Genomic DNA, 15624 nt, shown 5'->3' with positions numbered 1-15624 from the left:
TGCTGCACAGCTTCATACAAGACGTGAATGTTGCCGTGAAGACTAAGATTAGGTTCATTGGATGTGGTACTCTTTTTTTTTTCATATAGCAGGGAAACCTCCCAGATTTGCTTGAGCACATCTGCTTCTGTGTAAATTAAGTTATCATAGCTATAGTGCCGTATTGAAATACTGTGCACTACCATCATGAAAAAAAAAATTAGGGATATCTCACAGGTAGTTGAAACATACATGATCATGACTTATCCACAGCCACACTGCAAGATAGTACGTATTTCTTGCACGTATTTCGAGTCCCAAACTCTAAAAGTAGCAGCGAGAAAACAACTTAAGCATTCAAGCACAAGTATACTGAAAAAGTAAACACAATAACAAATGTGTAATTAATGTGACCTTTAATTGATCCAGTATTTGCACAGATTCAAATCATGTACAGGAATGCTTGCTTGCAAGAGAGTGCTCAAGTTCTGTCGATATGTCTATGCAAAAAAAGAGGTTGTGCTCAGCGCTGAGCAGATTGTGTACTGTAAGAGCACCAACAAAGATGTACTAACAAGAAAATTGTACAATGCATGCCTAAAGCTTATTTTCTTAGAGCTGGGCCTTTTTGTTCTGTAAGGACACACCTCATAACTGTTCCTTAAGCATACATGTTTGCTGTATACTCTGCAGACCAGTCATTACCTGCGACGAGAGATTCTAGCTGTAGTAACTCTGTAACTTAAGTCTAACATTAAATGTAGCAAGCCTGAAATATTTTCTAGCCCCATCACCTGAACACATATTACCTATGATATGGGCTCACGGCTGAGAATTAAAACTTGTGCCTACCCTGTCGACACGACGCGACATTGCACAATTGTGAAGTAATCAATGTAGCATTGCAGGGCGAGAATGATTCAGAACTGCACGCATCCGGAATCGCTTATTTGACAAATTCAGCAAAACTACATTGCTCTCACTTTTCGAGCTATCTATCATCAATGTGCAAGTTTCCTTCCCAATTCCACATCATGCATTCTCTTCACTTCAAGATCGACACTACAGGGTAAGCGCCGCATCTGACGGCAGAATCGCACCCTTGTCTTGAAGCCACCCTATTAAACTCGAACGCCGCAACACAATGAGAGCGGCGTTCATTCAGCAGTCTCGATATTCAGTTATATGCTTATGCTTGTTAGCTTTCAAGAGTCTTTACACATGGGTTGAAAGCTTTCAATATGTATAAGTGACTAGTTTTGTTGTACTGGCTTGGACACTTGCAATAAATGGTGCAAACCTTACTTTGTTGACGTTGTTTTTGCCAGTCGGGGCCAGTTAGGTCACCTGGCGATAATTACAGACGCGAAGCACGATGTAGTAACCAAAAAAAAAATACCAGTGGAAGCGATCGGCACAAACCAGCCGCGAGCCCCCCCCCCCCCCCCCCTCTCTTGCTGCAAAAAAAAAAATGCGTCAGTTTATTGATGATGATAGTACTGCCAGCGCCATCTCACCTCGCGGTATTGCAGTTCAGTACGCCGCCGCTACGTATTTGCATGTTATTTTGATACAACAGCCCTAAGGTACAGTTTCCGTTCTCTAAACAGGTACGTGTTCAGCTATCCCAGCTGCGTCATAAAAATAGCGCCGCTTGTATTAACTCGTCCAAGGCTGGGTCCAGCAGAGCTGGTAAGCTGGTTACAGCTGCTAGTTCCAGCCATGTATCTCTAACGAATAATTGGTTGGTGTCATCACCCCCCAGTCACACGCTACTTCATGATGATTTTAATTTTTTTTATTTACGACACATGCCCAGTCTCCACCATAACAGATCTACTGTAGAGCTCCGATGGCGCATTGGTGCAACGGAAATCTGAGAAATTCAACCTTATGAAAGGTGCTTGGGCAGTGATTCAGCCTGGGGCATTCCTAAAAAATTAGTGCATTTGGAAGTGTCATCTTTTGCGATGCCGCATTTTAATGAAATTCGTGGCATATAGAGACAGTTTGGCTACATTACAAAGAGGTCACCCCATGAAAAGATTTTTGCGCAAACTACAAACGACTCCTGTATCGATTGTCACTCATCATTCTAATATTTAACGAAGAAAGCGTTTCCCAATAATAACGGTATTTAGCTTTCCGCTTTCAGAATCACCGATGAAGTGAAAGCATTTTCACTAATCTGCGTGCGCGATGACATACAGAGGTGATAAAAACTGCTCCACCAATGTGAAATCTAGAAATTTGCGAAGCGTCGGTGCTTCGCCTAAGAACAACACATCAGTGGCAATAAGAGGAAAGAACCCTAGCATTGCACAGCGTCGCGGAGAGTGGCCATCATATGTACAGAGTTCTTCATGGAGCAACGAACCGTCTTATTGGTCGCCAGGAGAAGCGCGTGTGACGTTGTCTCTCGCGGACGAGCATGCATTCTCGCGAGCTTTTTTTTGGACGAACGTGTCGTCTTATATTGCACTTCTTCATTTACCGTTAGCGAGCGCCACGCAAACAGAGGCTGTCAGCCTGAGGGCTTTAGGTGCCTTGCCTATAAGGAAGAGTGGAGAAAAGTTGCCACATTGGGAGACATACTTCTTGCGGAGCTTAATAAAACCAGGTATTGTTCAACATACCGAACAGTTAATGCTACGGCTATTCCTCCAACCAAGGATGCACTAACTGGTTCTGATGAATTACAAATCCTAAACTCAAACGAGGCATAATACCAGAGTTTACCAAAACACCAATTTTTTTTATCGCAGTTTGTGTCAGCCCAAATGGCGAAGGTAAAGCAAGGACGATAGTTATAGTGCGAGAAGAGAACGACGACAAAGAGACAAGAAGGACACGAGCGCGACAAGTCGTTCTCTTTGTCATCGTTCTGTTTTCGCGCTGTAACTATTGTCATGTCATACCAACTAGCCCAAACTGCCACACTCAGAATTCTAAGTAAAGGAAAGATAAGGCTCTATGTGTTTTAAGACTTTTGCACTTGCAAGATCAGCAGGCATGCGAACGCCAACATTGGCTTATCCGATCTTGCAGCTTGAGGAAAAGCGCTCAATTTTTTTATATTTTTGCTCATGTCTTCGGCTCACAGTTCATTCTTTTCTCTTCTTTTGGCTTAATAAGTTCTGTCATGCTGACAAGTGTATTTCAAATCATGAAAAAAATTCAATTAATTTGATCAGGGCAATAAAAATAATATAACATTAACTGTTTCTTCTTTTGCAGCTCATACAAAATGAAGATGTCCTCGAATTGCTGATGATGTCGCTAGACTCATACGTCAATAACGATTGCCTCTGCATCAAGTCGGAACGCTTCGGTGTAACAACTCACGGAGCAAAGCGAAGCATTGATTGCTACGCTTACAGAAAACATATGTGCGTATTTCTGTAACAGAAAGTATTATTTACCTACATGTTAGGTCATAAACGTAGCAGAAAAAGATGCGCACAATGTGGATCACCAGATGCAAGAGAACACAAGAAACAGTACTTACATACAAAACAGAGGTTTCTCATTCAACGCAGTGCAATATGTGTTTATAGTGTCTAATGAGAAAGGAGAGAAGGAACATAGGCATGATAAACAAAGATCGAAAAAAAAAACTATCGGCGCCTTTACTGCAAATCACAAACATTTCGCTTCAAACCATCTGAGAGACAATCAATTTCTTTGCCTGTTTTCTTCCGTTAGTTTGTACCAATACACCCTTACATCCACTTCACATACATTTAAGAGTGTAAGAATTTTGCACATTACTGCTACCACTTTTTTACGAATTTACCAGTATATGACCACAATGATGTTGCGATGATGCATCAGTGCAGTTATGTGTCGACGTTTCTAGTTGAGTGAAAATGAACTACGACATTCTATAGTTATTTTCTTGTTCTCTTACTATTAGTATGCGTATTTAGAAATGTGAAAAAACTATCTCCAAAATATAATGTCCATAACTTCAACTAAACTATCGTCTTTAGCTCTGGAAAACTTTATGGCCATACTGTTAGTTATACAATGCCATTTTGTACTTACAGATCAGGTCAGCTGCTAGATAAAAGCTAGTAACAGCGACTACTTCGGCAGAATTGTTCTTGTTGTAAAGAGAGTCAGAAGATTATCCACACATAACGCATGATAAATTTGGAGAATTCATGCTACAACGAACATTTTCAGTGGCATACTTTCTGAGCCGCACATGATCGCTAAGTCCTTATGTTGACTACAAAGCACCTTGCGATCGCAACTAGAAAAGGAATGTTCGAATAAATCGCTCAACAAGACGTCACCAAAACAGCACCAAATCTGATAAGAGGGTCGTGTGAAATGTGAAACTAAAGTGCTCTGACAGTGATAAGCTGATTTTGACACTCAACATGACTGGGCGATGCAGCAGTTTTATGCATCAAATGTTCTTGTAGGATAGCTTGAGGAGGGACGCAATACAGTCCATCTCTGGAGACTGCGTATGGTTTGCTTGTGTGCCTCTTTTTCACGCAGTGGCCGTCAAAATGGCAGAGCCTTTTTAAAAAAGTGAATGAAGAGAACACAAATAAAGCCAATACTTATGGGTCAAGAAGGAGTCTGTATCTACAGAGTAATCAGAACAACCTCCTCAGGGCACCTTTTAGCCAAGGCGCACTTTGCCATGAACATTCTGTTTTCTTCATGCACTCCTCTGGGGTCCGTATCCTGTAACAGCTGAAAGCCCATTAAATTAACATGTTTGATCTCTAGTATGCGCTACTATGAAGGCAATAATGGGTAATGATGATGTTACGGGGAATAAAGTATACACTGGTGAACAAATGTGTACTGGCGAATATACTGGCGAGCTAATGCGTACGACGCTGCTGCAGTCCGAGCACGTTCCCGTTCAGCACTTTGTCGTCGGCATCATCAGGCATCTACTTAGCCCGTGACATTACCCGCCGGCGGCAGAAGCACCGTCCCGGTGCGATCAATTCTCGAGGCGTGAGAAGTATGGCTTAAGCCGTGAGACGTGCACTATATCGGTCGGGACTGAAGCTGGTACTGACGTGGTATGGAGTGGAGCTATCTCATAGGTCACGCTGGTGACCTTGCGTATGACGCGGTAGGGGCCAACGTAACGGGACATTAGTTTTTCGCTGAGACCAACACGACGTGATGGTAACCACAGCAAGACGAGTGACCCCGGAGAGTACTGTACGTCGCGGTGCCGGCGATCGTAAGCACTCTTTTGGTTAAGCTGCGAGGCACATAAACGATCCCGGGCGACTTGGCGGGCGATGTCAGCTCGGGCCAGGGCATCACGAGCATAAGCAGTCGATGAGGCGGCGTCAGATTGGAGCATAGTGTCCATGGGCAAAGGCGGGTCATAACCGAACAGTGGGTAAAAAGGGGAAAATCCAGCTGTATCATGACGTGAACTGTTGTATGCGAAGGTAACGAAAGGTAAGTGGATGTCTCAATCTTTGTGATCCTTGGAGACGTACATCGCTAACAGTCATCGTGGTAGCTGCAATGCGCCGTCCGCTGCGAAGATCCAGCTCGTTGGGTTGTATAGCGAGTGGTAGCCCGCACCTTCCACCAATGATGTTACGGGGAATAAAGTATACACTGGTGAACAAATGTGTACTGGCGAATATACTGGCGAGCTAATGCGTACGACGCTGCTGCAGTCCAAGCACGTTCCCGTTCAGCACTTCGTCGTCGTCATCATCAGGCATCTACTTAGCCCGTGACATTATCACCTATGCATAACTTAGAAAATTCCATATTAACCCGGGAATATGGTGATTAGAACCCGAATAGGATACGAAATTGGGGCATTTCAGTCAATGACTTCTTCATAAAGCAATTTTGCTCTATAGGCCCGTTTGGAAATCTGCGTCGATTTCGTATATATATGTATGACGGACCACAAAGAAAAAATAACTTCAAAGAAATATTTGCCGATAAGGTTGACCACTCATTAGAAGTTGCCACGCCTCGCATCCCGGCACGAAGTGCCTAAACACTCGTCTTCGAGGCATACATCCTCCAACATACTAACGGCGAGCGATTGATTACACGCCATGCAGCTTTGGGTGTATGCAATTATAGTATCACTCTTTCAGTGGGGCAGAGGCGGGTTACCTATCGTGCGCGAATTCTTGAATATGACCCAAAACCGCTCTTTAAAAGGCATCGCCCCACACATATTTCCCTGGAGTAGAGCTGCTAACCTTGGTCTCCGCACTTTCACCTAAAAATGTGATCGTGTGTGTCCACGTACTTATCACTTGCATCGCGAAATTTACGCCGAATCCATAGGTCACATATTGATCATTTCGCTGGCTGTTTTGACCATTAGCCAGAGGAATGAGCGGCGAGTATTTCATTGTATGACATTCTGATTTCTCTATATCGCATTGATGGTGTCGCCCTTGCAGCGAAATCCACTTTTTTGTATGCGTCATTCTGTGCTACGATAGTTCCCTCGAACGAAGTTTCTGCAAATGTGGTTAGACATGCCGTGATTGTTTTCCCCATGTCAGAATTTTGTGCGTGTCCGCGATAAGCTGAAGTAATTTTCTGGGGTAAGCACATTCAGCAGGTGGCATGCCGTAGGCGTAAAATATATTGCCGTGATATCATTACTGCCAATGCTACATGTTTTCATGTGTGAATGAAAGAATGGAAATTAAGGGCACGTTTTAAGAGTGTTACACACTCATCTTTATAGCTAAAAGCCACGTTCATTCACACGTCAATGCTTAAATGAACCATTATTTCGACAATGAGTTTAGGAGGACAATTGTTACCGCAGCTTGATTGCTAGAGCATCACTTGCGTTATTCGTAATTTGGAGGGTCACGGCTTATTCACCGTCAGTTCTGTTTTTGTCCATGTTCTTTCCTTAAGGCCTACCATATATTTACAGGCAATAATGTCTCGTATACCTTCGCTGGCTTGACTGTGTGCACGCTCTCAACAATGATGTTCCCGAATGTGTTGCATCTGCTATTATTGAGTATTCTTTCGATGAAATGATAAATTGCTGTTTGTGTATGAAATGATGCGAGCTAAGCATAATATTTTTCTTTGCAGTATTGTTCCTCATACTATAGCAAGCTTGTGAGTACACTTTACCGCATCTCCTCAAACTGATATCGTTATATCTATCCTAATTGACGCTACCCAGGCTGTTGATTGTTCAGAGTGGTGGTAGGAAACGTTTTCTAAATTTGAGTTTTAACGAAGTCATCCAGTGCTTTACGCATAGGGCAAGAACTGAAGTGAACACACCGTTCATAAATCAATTTTATAAAACGTGCGCTCTTTGGAGATTGTGGAAAAATAAAAAGTGAGTTGTCAACTTCGCTTTTCGGGATAATGGCTGAATTGCATGAAATGGTACGTGCCACACCACTAAAAGACGTGGGCATGGAAGGTATAGGTACACTGACGCACTGATGCGAAAGCACATGGAGAGGGAGGCACCAGCACTAACTTTTGACTGAATGTTTAATGCCAGCAGCAGGAGAAGCAGCAGTATAACTTTCTCAGCACAGTGAAGAACGACCGATAAACGCACACCAAAACCTGCCACGTCCAGAACGAGAAGCTCATTTGCACTCAGCGCCACCGAGGGGCCACTGGCGTACCTATTACCGGCCCTTGCTCTCATGGTGGCTTAAACGATCTCTCATCCGCTTTTATTGACAATCACATGCAAAGCAGTGCACTCCTGTAAAAAAAACTACATCTCTTTTGCTATTTTCTTTGCTTTCTGCAGGCTGTAAAATGACTCTGATATAGTGACAATCATTTGCAAGCCTACTACAAACGTCTTATTCAAACGTGCTCTGCTGACTTTCGTTAGATAGGAGAATTATAGAGTGAGGAATATTCGACATTTTGTCTAAGTTTTTCGTGTTCTAGTGACTGCCGTGGCAAGCGTAGATGTGGAACAAGGACAAATTCTTCATTAACTCAGATGCTTTTTCGTCTCGAAAATTCAAACGCATTGCCTTCTTCCTTCGTACTACAGATGAGGATCTGTAAGTTATTCCTTTTATTTCGTCGAAGAGTTATAGCCCTATGTAAAATGAATCACTTGATACACTGCTCAGCTACTGACCCAACAGGTCTGCTGGTCGCGAGTTCGATTCCGTCCGTCGCAGTAGCATTTCGGTGGAGGCGAAATGATCGAGGCCCATGTGCTGTGTGACGTCAACACACGTTAAAGCACACCAGGCGGTCAAAATTTCAAGAGACCTATATCAGAGCGCATGTCAATCATCGTTGTTTCGGGACGTAGAACACCGGATGTTATTATTATTATTATTATTATTATTATTATTATTATTATTATTATTATTATTATTATTATTATTATTATTATTATTATTATTATTATTATTATTATTATTATTATTATTATTATTATTATTATTAACATCACGTCCTGTGTACAGCGAAAAATTCACATGACTGGGTCCAAAACAGCGTGAAGACATAACGCTCTTTGCGTGTTGCTCAGTAGATATGGCAGTTTCCTACATGTCAAGCCGGCCCAGCAGCTACCGGCTAACTTCAGCATTGTGAGCATGCTACCGTCATACGACTTATTCTTGCTAATTTACTAAGAAGTACTCATGCCTGTCATTGTACTTATCTTCGGGAAGTGGTTGTCGCTAAATGGTTTCGTTGTTTTTTTTTTCAGTCGTAAGAAAAACGTGGTAAAAACCGCACGCTTGTAATGGAAGCGTTGTTATATTGACATCTGCATTATTACTTAATTTATTGATGTGCTTAATTTGCACTGGTCAGGCAGACAGTAGGTACTATGGACTGGTAACAGAATTCATTGTTTAGAAGCGCAAGAGAACGCTTCGAAAATTTACAATTCGTAAAGAAAGATCACTCCGCTCAAATGGAAGGGTGCTTATACCAGCTCCGGACTCGAACAACAGTTATAGGCAGTCCAACGAGCTCTCGGCACTACAATGAGACTTGCTTTTTTCTTTAACAATGTGGGAGTGACCCGCAATGTGCTAAATCGCGTTCCTAAGGACCTAATAAAGTTCATCCATCTATCGATTATTCCATTCTGGATGCTGCGTACATACAAAATAAGTAATTTAGGCTTTATGAAGATATGAACTACAAAATCTTCGTGCTTGCAGGAAGTATTTACATTGAGGGAATGAATGGCCCGTTTGCCATGGAGCTCTCCTTGTAATAAACATGGACTTCGTAAGTGAACAAGAAATGATGAAAGCGATAATAATAGAAGACAGAATGTACTTCCGCATGTTCATCATCATTCTCATCCTGTTTTTGTCCACTGCTGAATGGAAGCCTCTCCTAAACATCTCCAGTTCACCCTATGCCACGCTAGCAGATTCTACTTCATTCATTGAAAATTCTTGTTCCTTTATATCTCTGCCTTCCCCGACTGTGTTTTCCCTCCCATGGAGCAACCATTCCGTTGCTCTTACCATCCACCGGTTCTTTGTCCAACGCATCGCGTGACCAGACCAGGTCAATCTTTTTCTCACTTTACGTCAGCTAGGATGTCTGCCACTCCTATCTGTTCTCTTGCGCATTATGCCACCCTGCTATCTTTTAATGTTATTACTTACGTTTTACTTGCCTTTGCGCGCTGCGTCCTCCTCAGCTTTTCCTCCAGTTGTTTTGTTATCCTTCATGTTTTAGCACCGTATGTCAGAAGTGGTAGTATGCAGTGGTGGTTTCCTTTTCGTTTTAGCGATACCGACAGACTTCCTCACATTGCGCAGTGCGCTACAGCTCATTTGTATTCCGCGTTGTACTTCTGTTTCATGATTAAATTCTCAGGTGAGTAGTTCCCCTAGATATAGATATATTTGTATACACTCCAATGTCTGTTCTAATTAAATTTTGTATTTCTCTCTGTGTTTCATCCGGCCATTCAATCTTGTCTTGTGCAGCACCTTATCAATTCGGAGGCTTACCTTAATACGTTTCCAGTTCAATTCCTCCATTTTTTTCTTCCATCGGTGTCCAACATTACTGACAAATGGTCTACAGATATTAAGTTTACCAATTCTTCATTGACCTTGGTTCCTGTTTATTCCCTATATAGCTATTAAAACACTTCTTCCAAGCACGTGGTCAACAATATTGGTGATATAAAATATATTTGTTGTATTACTTTGTTCATCACCCTTTCATCGTTTCCCTTGTGAACAATTAGGATTGCTGTGGAGTCTTTGTAGATTTTTTCTAAGGTATTTATATAATGTTTAGCTACTCCTTGGTATTGGAATGTTTTAACTGCCGATATCTCTGTGTGTTGAATTATTTCTGTAGTACATGAAAACTAAATAAATAACTAGTTATATTTAGCAGCTTTTGTCATTAACCTGACTTATCACATGACTGCGGTCAAGCTCAGAATTAAGGAAATTAATCCAGCTTTTTCTCTGGGCTTGTTGAATTCACGTGTTTCTTTGGTCTTATATGAATTTATATTCATAAACACTTAATGTTACCAATTGTAAGCTGAACTAATTACAGTTTTGTTCTTTAGTGTGTTCTTTGTTCATATTAGTATAGCGTTTGCTTTTTTTCGAGTTCGCTGGAAGTATTGCCATCGTGAGGTACTAAGTATAAAGCGTATCTTGTTTCTTCGAAATTAATTCACCCCCGTGCTTAATTAGATGTACTCTTACTCCGTCGTTGCCAGTGGCGTTTCACGTGGCATATCCTGCATGGCCTTTAGAACCCCGTCGTTAATTAAATATTGAACTTATTTATCTCTCATCGCTACTTCCGCTTTATGTATAATGGCTTATTTTCGAACTATAAAGTTTTGTGTATAATTACTCTGCCACTCGAACTATGTCAATGATATTTCCTTGCTTGTCGTCCAAGGCATGCAATTTGTTTCTTCTTATACAAAGTCTCTTTTTGGTAGTTTGGACGCTGGTACCTTGCTTTACTGCTGTTTCTATTGCTCTGACATTGTGTATCCTTATGTCATGATAAGGAACTATTATCAGAAGCTTTTTCAGCTTAGTGAAGTGTATTCCAGATAATGAGTTGGTCTTCATCGTGTGTTGCCACTTCCCTATTGAGTCCCTAGTAGATGGTGAGAGATTGCTTACTTCTCGTCTCGGTGCTGTACCTTCAACTTCGAAAGCTGCTTCAAAGTTCAGTCTAATTACAGTTCTATTCACCCCAACAGTGTCAGCATTGTCCTCCTCTCTTAAAGTGGCGTGTTTGTTTTTTATCAGAATCTTAAACTCTACTTTTTTATTATGCCTAGGTTAAGTTGCATTTTCGTAGCTAACCTTGTTCGATACCATCACAGTAAGCTCTATTACCATCTTTACTAACTTGCAGTCACTGAACTTCATTAGGTATATAATGTAAGCGTGAATAATATAGACGCAACATAACGCTCATTTATTCACCCCAACACCTACACTCACACCTTATGCACAAAAAGCGCTGAGAAAAGTAACACAAGCGTTAGCTTCTGAGACCAGATGATATGACCTACTCAAATGTAATGGCAAGGTGCCAACAAGCACATAGAAAAATAGCACAAGAACATAAAACCGCGTATAGTGTGTGCCAGTTTGTTCTTGTCGTTTCTCTCAGATGTGCAGCAGTGTGGTGAGTCACATACTTTGCAAACACCGATAACAAACACAAAACTTGGACAACTACTGATAAATGTAATAGACCATTACCCTGCCAGTGAAGTAGAGTAGTGTGCTTGCGATGAAAGTAGCGTATTTCTTTCAACACTTTTGTAAAGTCATAATGCATTTATTGCAGAGAAGGCACCGATAAATTGATGAAAATGTAAGTACCAATATATTTGGTTTCATTCTTTTCCTGTTGAGTTACTCATAGTAGGAGTAGAAACAATATTCTCACTTCTAGAGAGATTTTGTGTGCAGAATAAGAGGCACTGGTTAGCAAGACAAAATAAATGCGTCTTACTTAAAGTCGTGCCAGGCAGGGTCACAGCAGAGCTTGTCGACTAGAAAGAGTATAGGAAGAACGGGAGGCAAATGAAGTAGATATTAAAGAAAACGCGTGCCGGTCATTGAAATCGATAGTTTTCAGCCACCACATGGCATACCACAAATGCTTTAGTACATTATACATGGCAAGGCTTTTAAAATTCTTTCTTTCCTCTTTTCATTCATGATTCTTTATATTATTTTTGTCACTTTCTTTATTTCTCGTTCTGTTGGTTTCTTTCTCTCATTTCTCTTTTTTTTTTCTACTCGTCTGTCTTTTGACACATTCGTTTGTCTTTCTCCATTTGTACGATGCCGGTGTTTCCTTTTGCCATCGTTTGATATCCTTCCTACATTTTTTCTTTGTCAACATGTATTGATTGTCTGTAACTAACCTTTAATGAGTTCCTACTTATATGTTGCTCGAAATCTACGGAGCCCTCCACTACGGCGTCTCTCATAATCATATGGTGGTTTAGGGACGTTAAACCCCACATATCATTCATTACTTGTTCGTTGCTTGCATTATATTTCACTCTATATTTTTTATCACTATTGTGACCTTCCCCTTTGTTTATCTTGTTTTTTTTCTGTCTAGTCATCGTTTATTTTATTATCAATTATCGCTATTTCTCGGTCACTCAGCGTAGTTTCTGTCTCGCCTCTCTTTGTTTCTTCATATTCTCTGCTCCAATTTATTTTTGACCATTCCCTTCTCTCTCGCATTATTTCCTTCTAGGTACTTTCTGGCATCCTTATTTCCTCCGAAACCTCGAAAATACCCTCCCCATCTTCACAATGCTCTTTTGCACCCCCTTGTAGTACTATGCAAAACAAGGCTGTGCTCCAGCCGCTCTGTCAGTGTAGCTGGATAACAAAGTGCTCAGGGCATTCGCAATTAGTTCGGAGGTACGCGAGCTTCAATTAATAAAAAAATTGGCAAGAAACAATTTATTTAAACGCGAAGAATTTTTCAGCGAACGTCGGCGACTTTTAGCATATCTATCTATCTATCTATCTATCTATCTATCTATCTATCTTATCTAGCCGCCTACGACTTTTAGTTCTCTTGGCCGCTTTATTGATGAGATGTGTACCAAAATTTGGATGGCATAAGATGACTGTATAACGAGTATAAGTGATTAGTCAAAACATGAAAATCATGACATATATGTCGTCAATGTCATTTACATGTCATGGTTTTGCTGCTTTTGTGGTGGATTCATTCACACGACATCTTGGAACTATCGTACACGGCATGACATTACTGCTTGGCGATTATAATTTACAGGCCCTAATGTGGAAATCATGACTTGCATGACATATAAGTCTTGACTACACGCCATACGCTCATCGTGCGCTTGCGGTCGATTCGCTAGTTCCACACATATAAAGCTTGGTACTACGAGACGTGAACGGATGATGAAAGTAGATGACCAATGCAAACATGATAATCATGACATGCATGTCATGTAACAACATGACTACATGCCACGCTCATGATGCGCTCGCGGCCGTTTCGCTAGCGTCACATATACCAAATTTGGTATTACGTGACGCGAACGGACGACGAAGGTAACTGATACGTCCACACATGATAATCGAGTATGCATGTCATGTAAAACATGACTACATGCTACGCTAACAGTGAACTGGCGGCTGTTTCGCTAGCTCGACATAGAGCAAATTTGGTATCACGTGAAGTGAATACACGACGAAGGTAAATGACATGTCCAAACATGATTATCATGACATGAAAGTTACGTACGGCATAATTTACGTCCGCCTCATAGGTGCTGATGCTAAAGTGGCATATAATCCTTTCTCATTCGTGTTTCGCATATTATTGATTCCCACGGTGCGTGAGATCTGTATCTTTTTTTGTATTTTGGAAGGATAGCTCGGGCCCTTTAACAACTTAACTATCGCCCTAGTTGAATCATGACAATGGGCTTTAATCATCACGATTGAGATTTGCCACTTGGCGTCAGAAAGGGCTCATCCACGTCAAACGGTGCAATAGTTGCCCGACCGCAATATAAATTGTATAAGCTCTTTTATACCAAAGCACAATAAGACTTAATTTTCTATATACACACGTTTCACTTCCGCGTAATACCGATTGCTATGACAAAAATCAACCATGTTTTTTTCTCAACTGTGTGTGTCCTGTTTCGCTTTGAGATAAGCTTCGTTGTGATTTTATTGTATCCACTTACTTGTGTAGTGCCCATGATGTGAATGATAACCACTCAGGGTGTAAATTCCGTGCCCCTTGAACAGGGACGCTTGGCGCAAGTGAGAGCATACTCTTACAGAACATAGAGATAACGCAGGAAGGCCAGCTTATCATAAACTTCCGAATTTAGTGGCCGGCATCCAGACGCTCATGTTTGTTTTTATTGCGATAGCAATTATATGGACACTCTCGGCTGGATTTCACCACCTCCGTCGGCGTCGACGTCATGCAGCGTATATGTATACGTATCTATATATATGAAAACGCAAGAAAGTAAAGGACCCAGAAAGAAGTCTCCGGCGCACGGAATTGAAAGTGGGACCTTCACGTGGTGAATGTGAAGCGTTAACCACTGAGCCACCGAGAGGTACCTCCTTCAACGTTCAAACAGACAGCTTTTTATATCTACCACTTACCGCGGTTAGGGGGCATTTCAGGAGAGGGGAGAACTATCGTGTTTTCAGCTTTATCAGCAAGATGGCGCAGTGAGCGCGCGGTGGCTCTCACCTCTCACGTCTAATATGGCCCGCGGAGACGAAAGCAGTGGACGACCTCCCGTCGTGCGCCCTTATTTCCCGGTGGGGAGGATCATACGTCTTGGCTGGCGTTGAGCTTGCACTGGAACGATTCTGTTGCAGTTACTCGGTGCACAAAGGTCACTGCAAACATCGCACAGCCTCCATTTGCAAAAAGGCCTCACTTTTCAGACACAGCGAAATAACAACTGAGACGCTTATTGGCATTCATTTGTTGCTGTGAGTACAATTCGTGCGTCATTTGTGCGTGAGAAAGGCGGGCGCCTTTCGACCTGCTTTCCATTCGGCGTGTGAGCTTTAATTTTTTGCCATTGCGTTCAATGATAGGCCCTTGCGGCAAAGCTGTGACTTTTAGATGCGGAGCATCTAATACTCGAGGCTTGTAGTGCGGTGCCGTCCGCAAGCTTCCTCCTCTCTTCCACCATCTGTGCATCCCTTCCTCCTCTACACACCGCGCGCGCTTCACTCCTCCACCATCTGTGCACCCTTCCTCCTCTACACACCGCGTGCGCTTCTCCTCTTCACGAACATTCGCTAGCTGTATAATGTAGCGCGCATGCGCCGTCACGCTTCGAGAACATCGGCAGCTGACGCGCGCGCATGCGCCGTCGCGCTTCGAGAACATCGGCAGCTGACGCGCGCGCATGCGCCGTTGCGCTTCTCCCCCTTCTCGAACATTCGACAGCTGACAGTGCATGCGCCGTCGCGCTGTATATATACTCAAGGTCGGCGCTCGCTCGCTCAGTTGCCGCTCGTCGGTTGGTTTGTACGGCGCGTCGACGTCCAAGGTCGCGGTGAAATGAATTCCAACGAATCCACAAACACAATGATCGACGTCCCTTCGACCAGCGCCGCCCTTTCGCATACG

The 15624-nt window shown here is 42.3% G+C and overlaps 1 protein-coding gene across 3 annotated transcripts in view; it reads left to right on the top strand.

Moving 5' to 3' along the window:
- The window catches only part of LOC142767657 (uncharacterized), a 137121-nt gene that overhangs the window by 97987 nt on the left and 23510 nt on the right, over positions 1–15624 (top strand). For all 3 annotated transcript variants that reach the window (XM_075869803.1, XM_075869802.1, XM_075869801.1), the window contains 3 exons: positions 3217–3368; positions 7066–7092; positions 11791–11817. In XM_075869803.1, the coding sequence (XP_075725918.1) occupies positions 3217–3368; positions 7066–7092; positions 11791–11817 (206 nt within the window). The remainder of the gene's footprint in view (positions 1–3216; positions 3369–7065; positions 7093–11790; positions 11818–15624) is intronic.

The sequence above is a fragment of the Rhipicephalus microplus genome, chromosome 7 (genome assembly GCF_043290135.1).
Source record: "Rhipicephalus microplus isolate Deutch F79 chromosome 7, USDA_Rmic, whole genome shotgun sequence".
In the NCBI taxonomy this organism is placed as follows: domain Eukaryota; kingdom Metazoa; phylum Arthropoda; class Arachnida; order Ixodida; family Ixodidae; genus Rhipicephalus; species Rhipicephalus microplus.
Note: the sequence above shows the minus strand (reverse complement) of the source record. Positions and strands in the feature narration are given on the sequence as shown.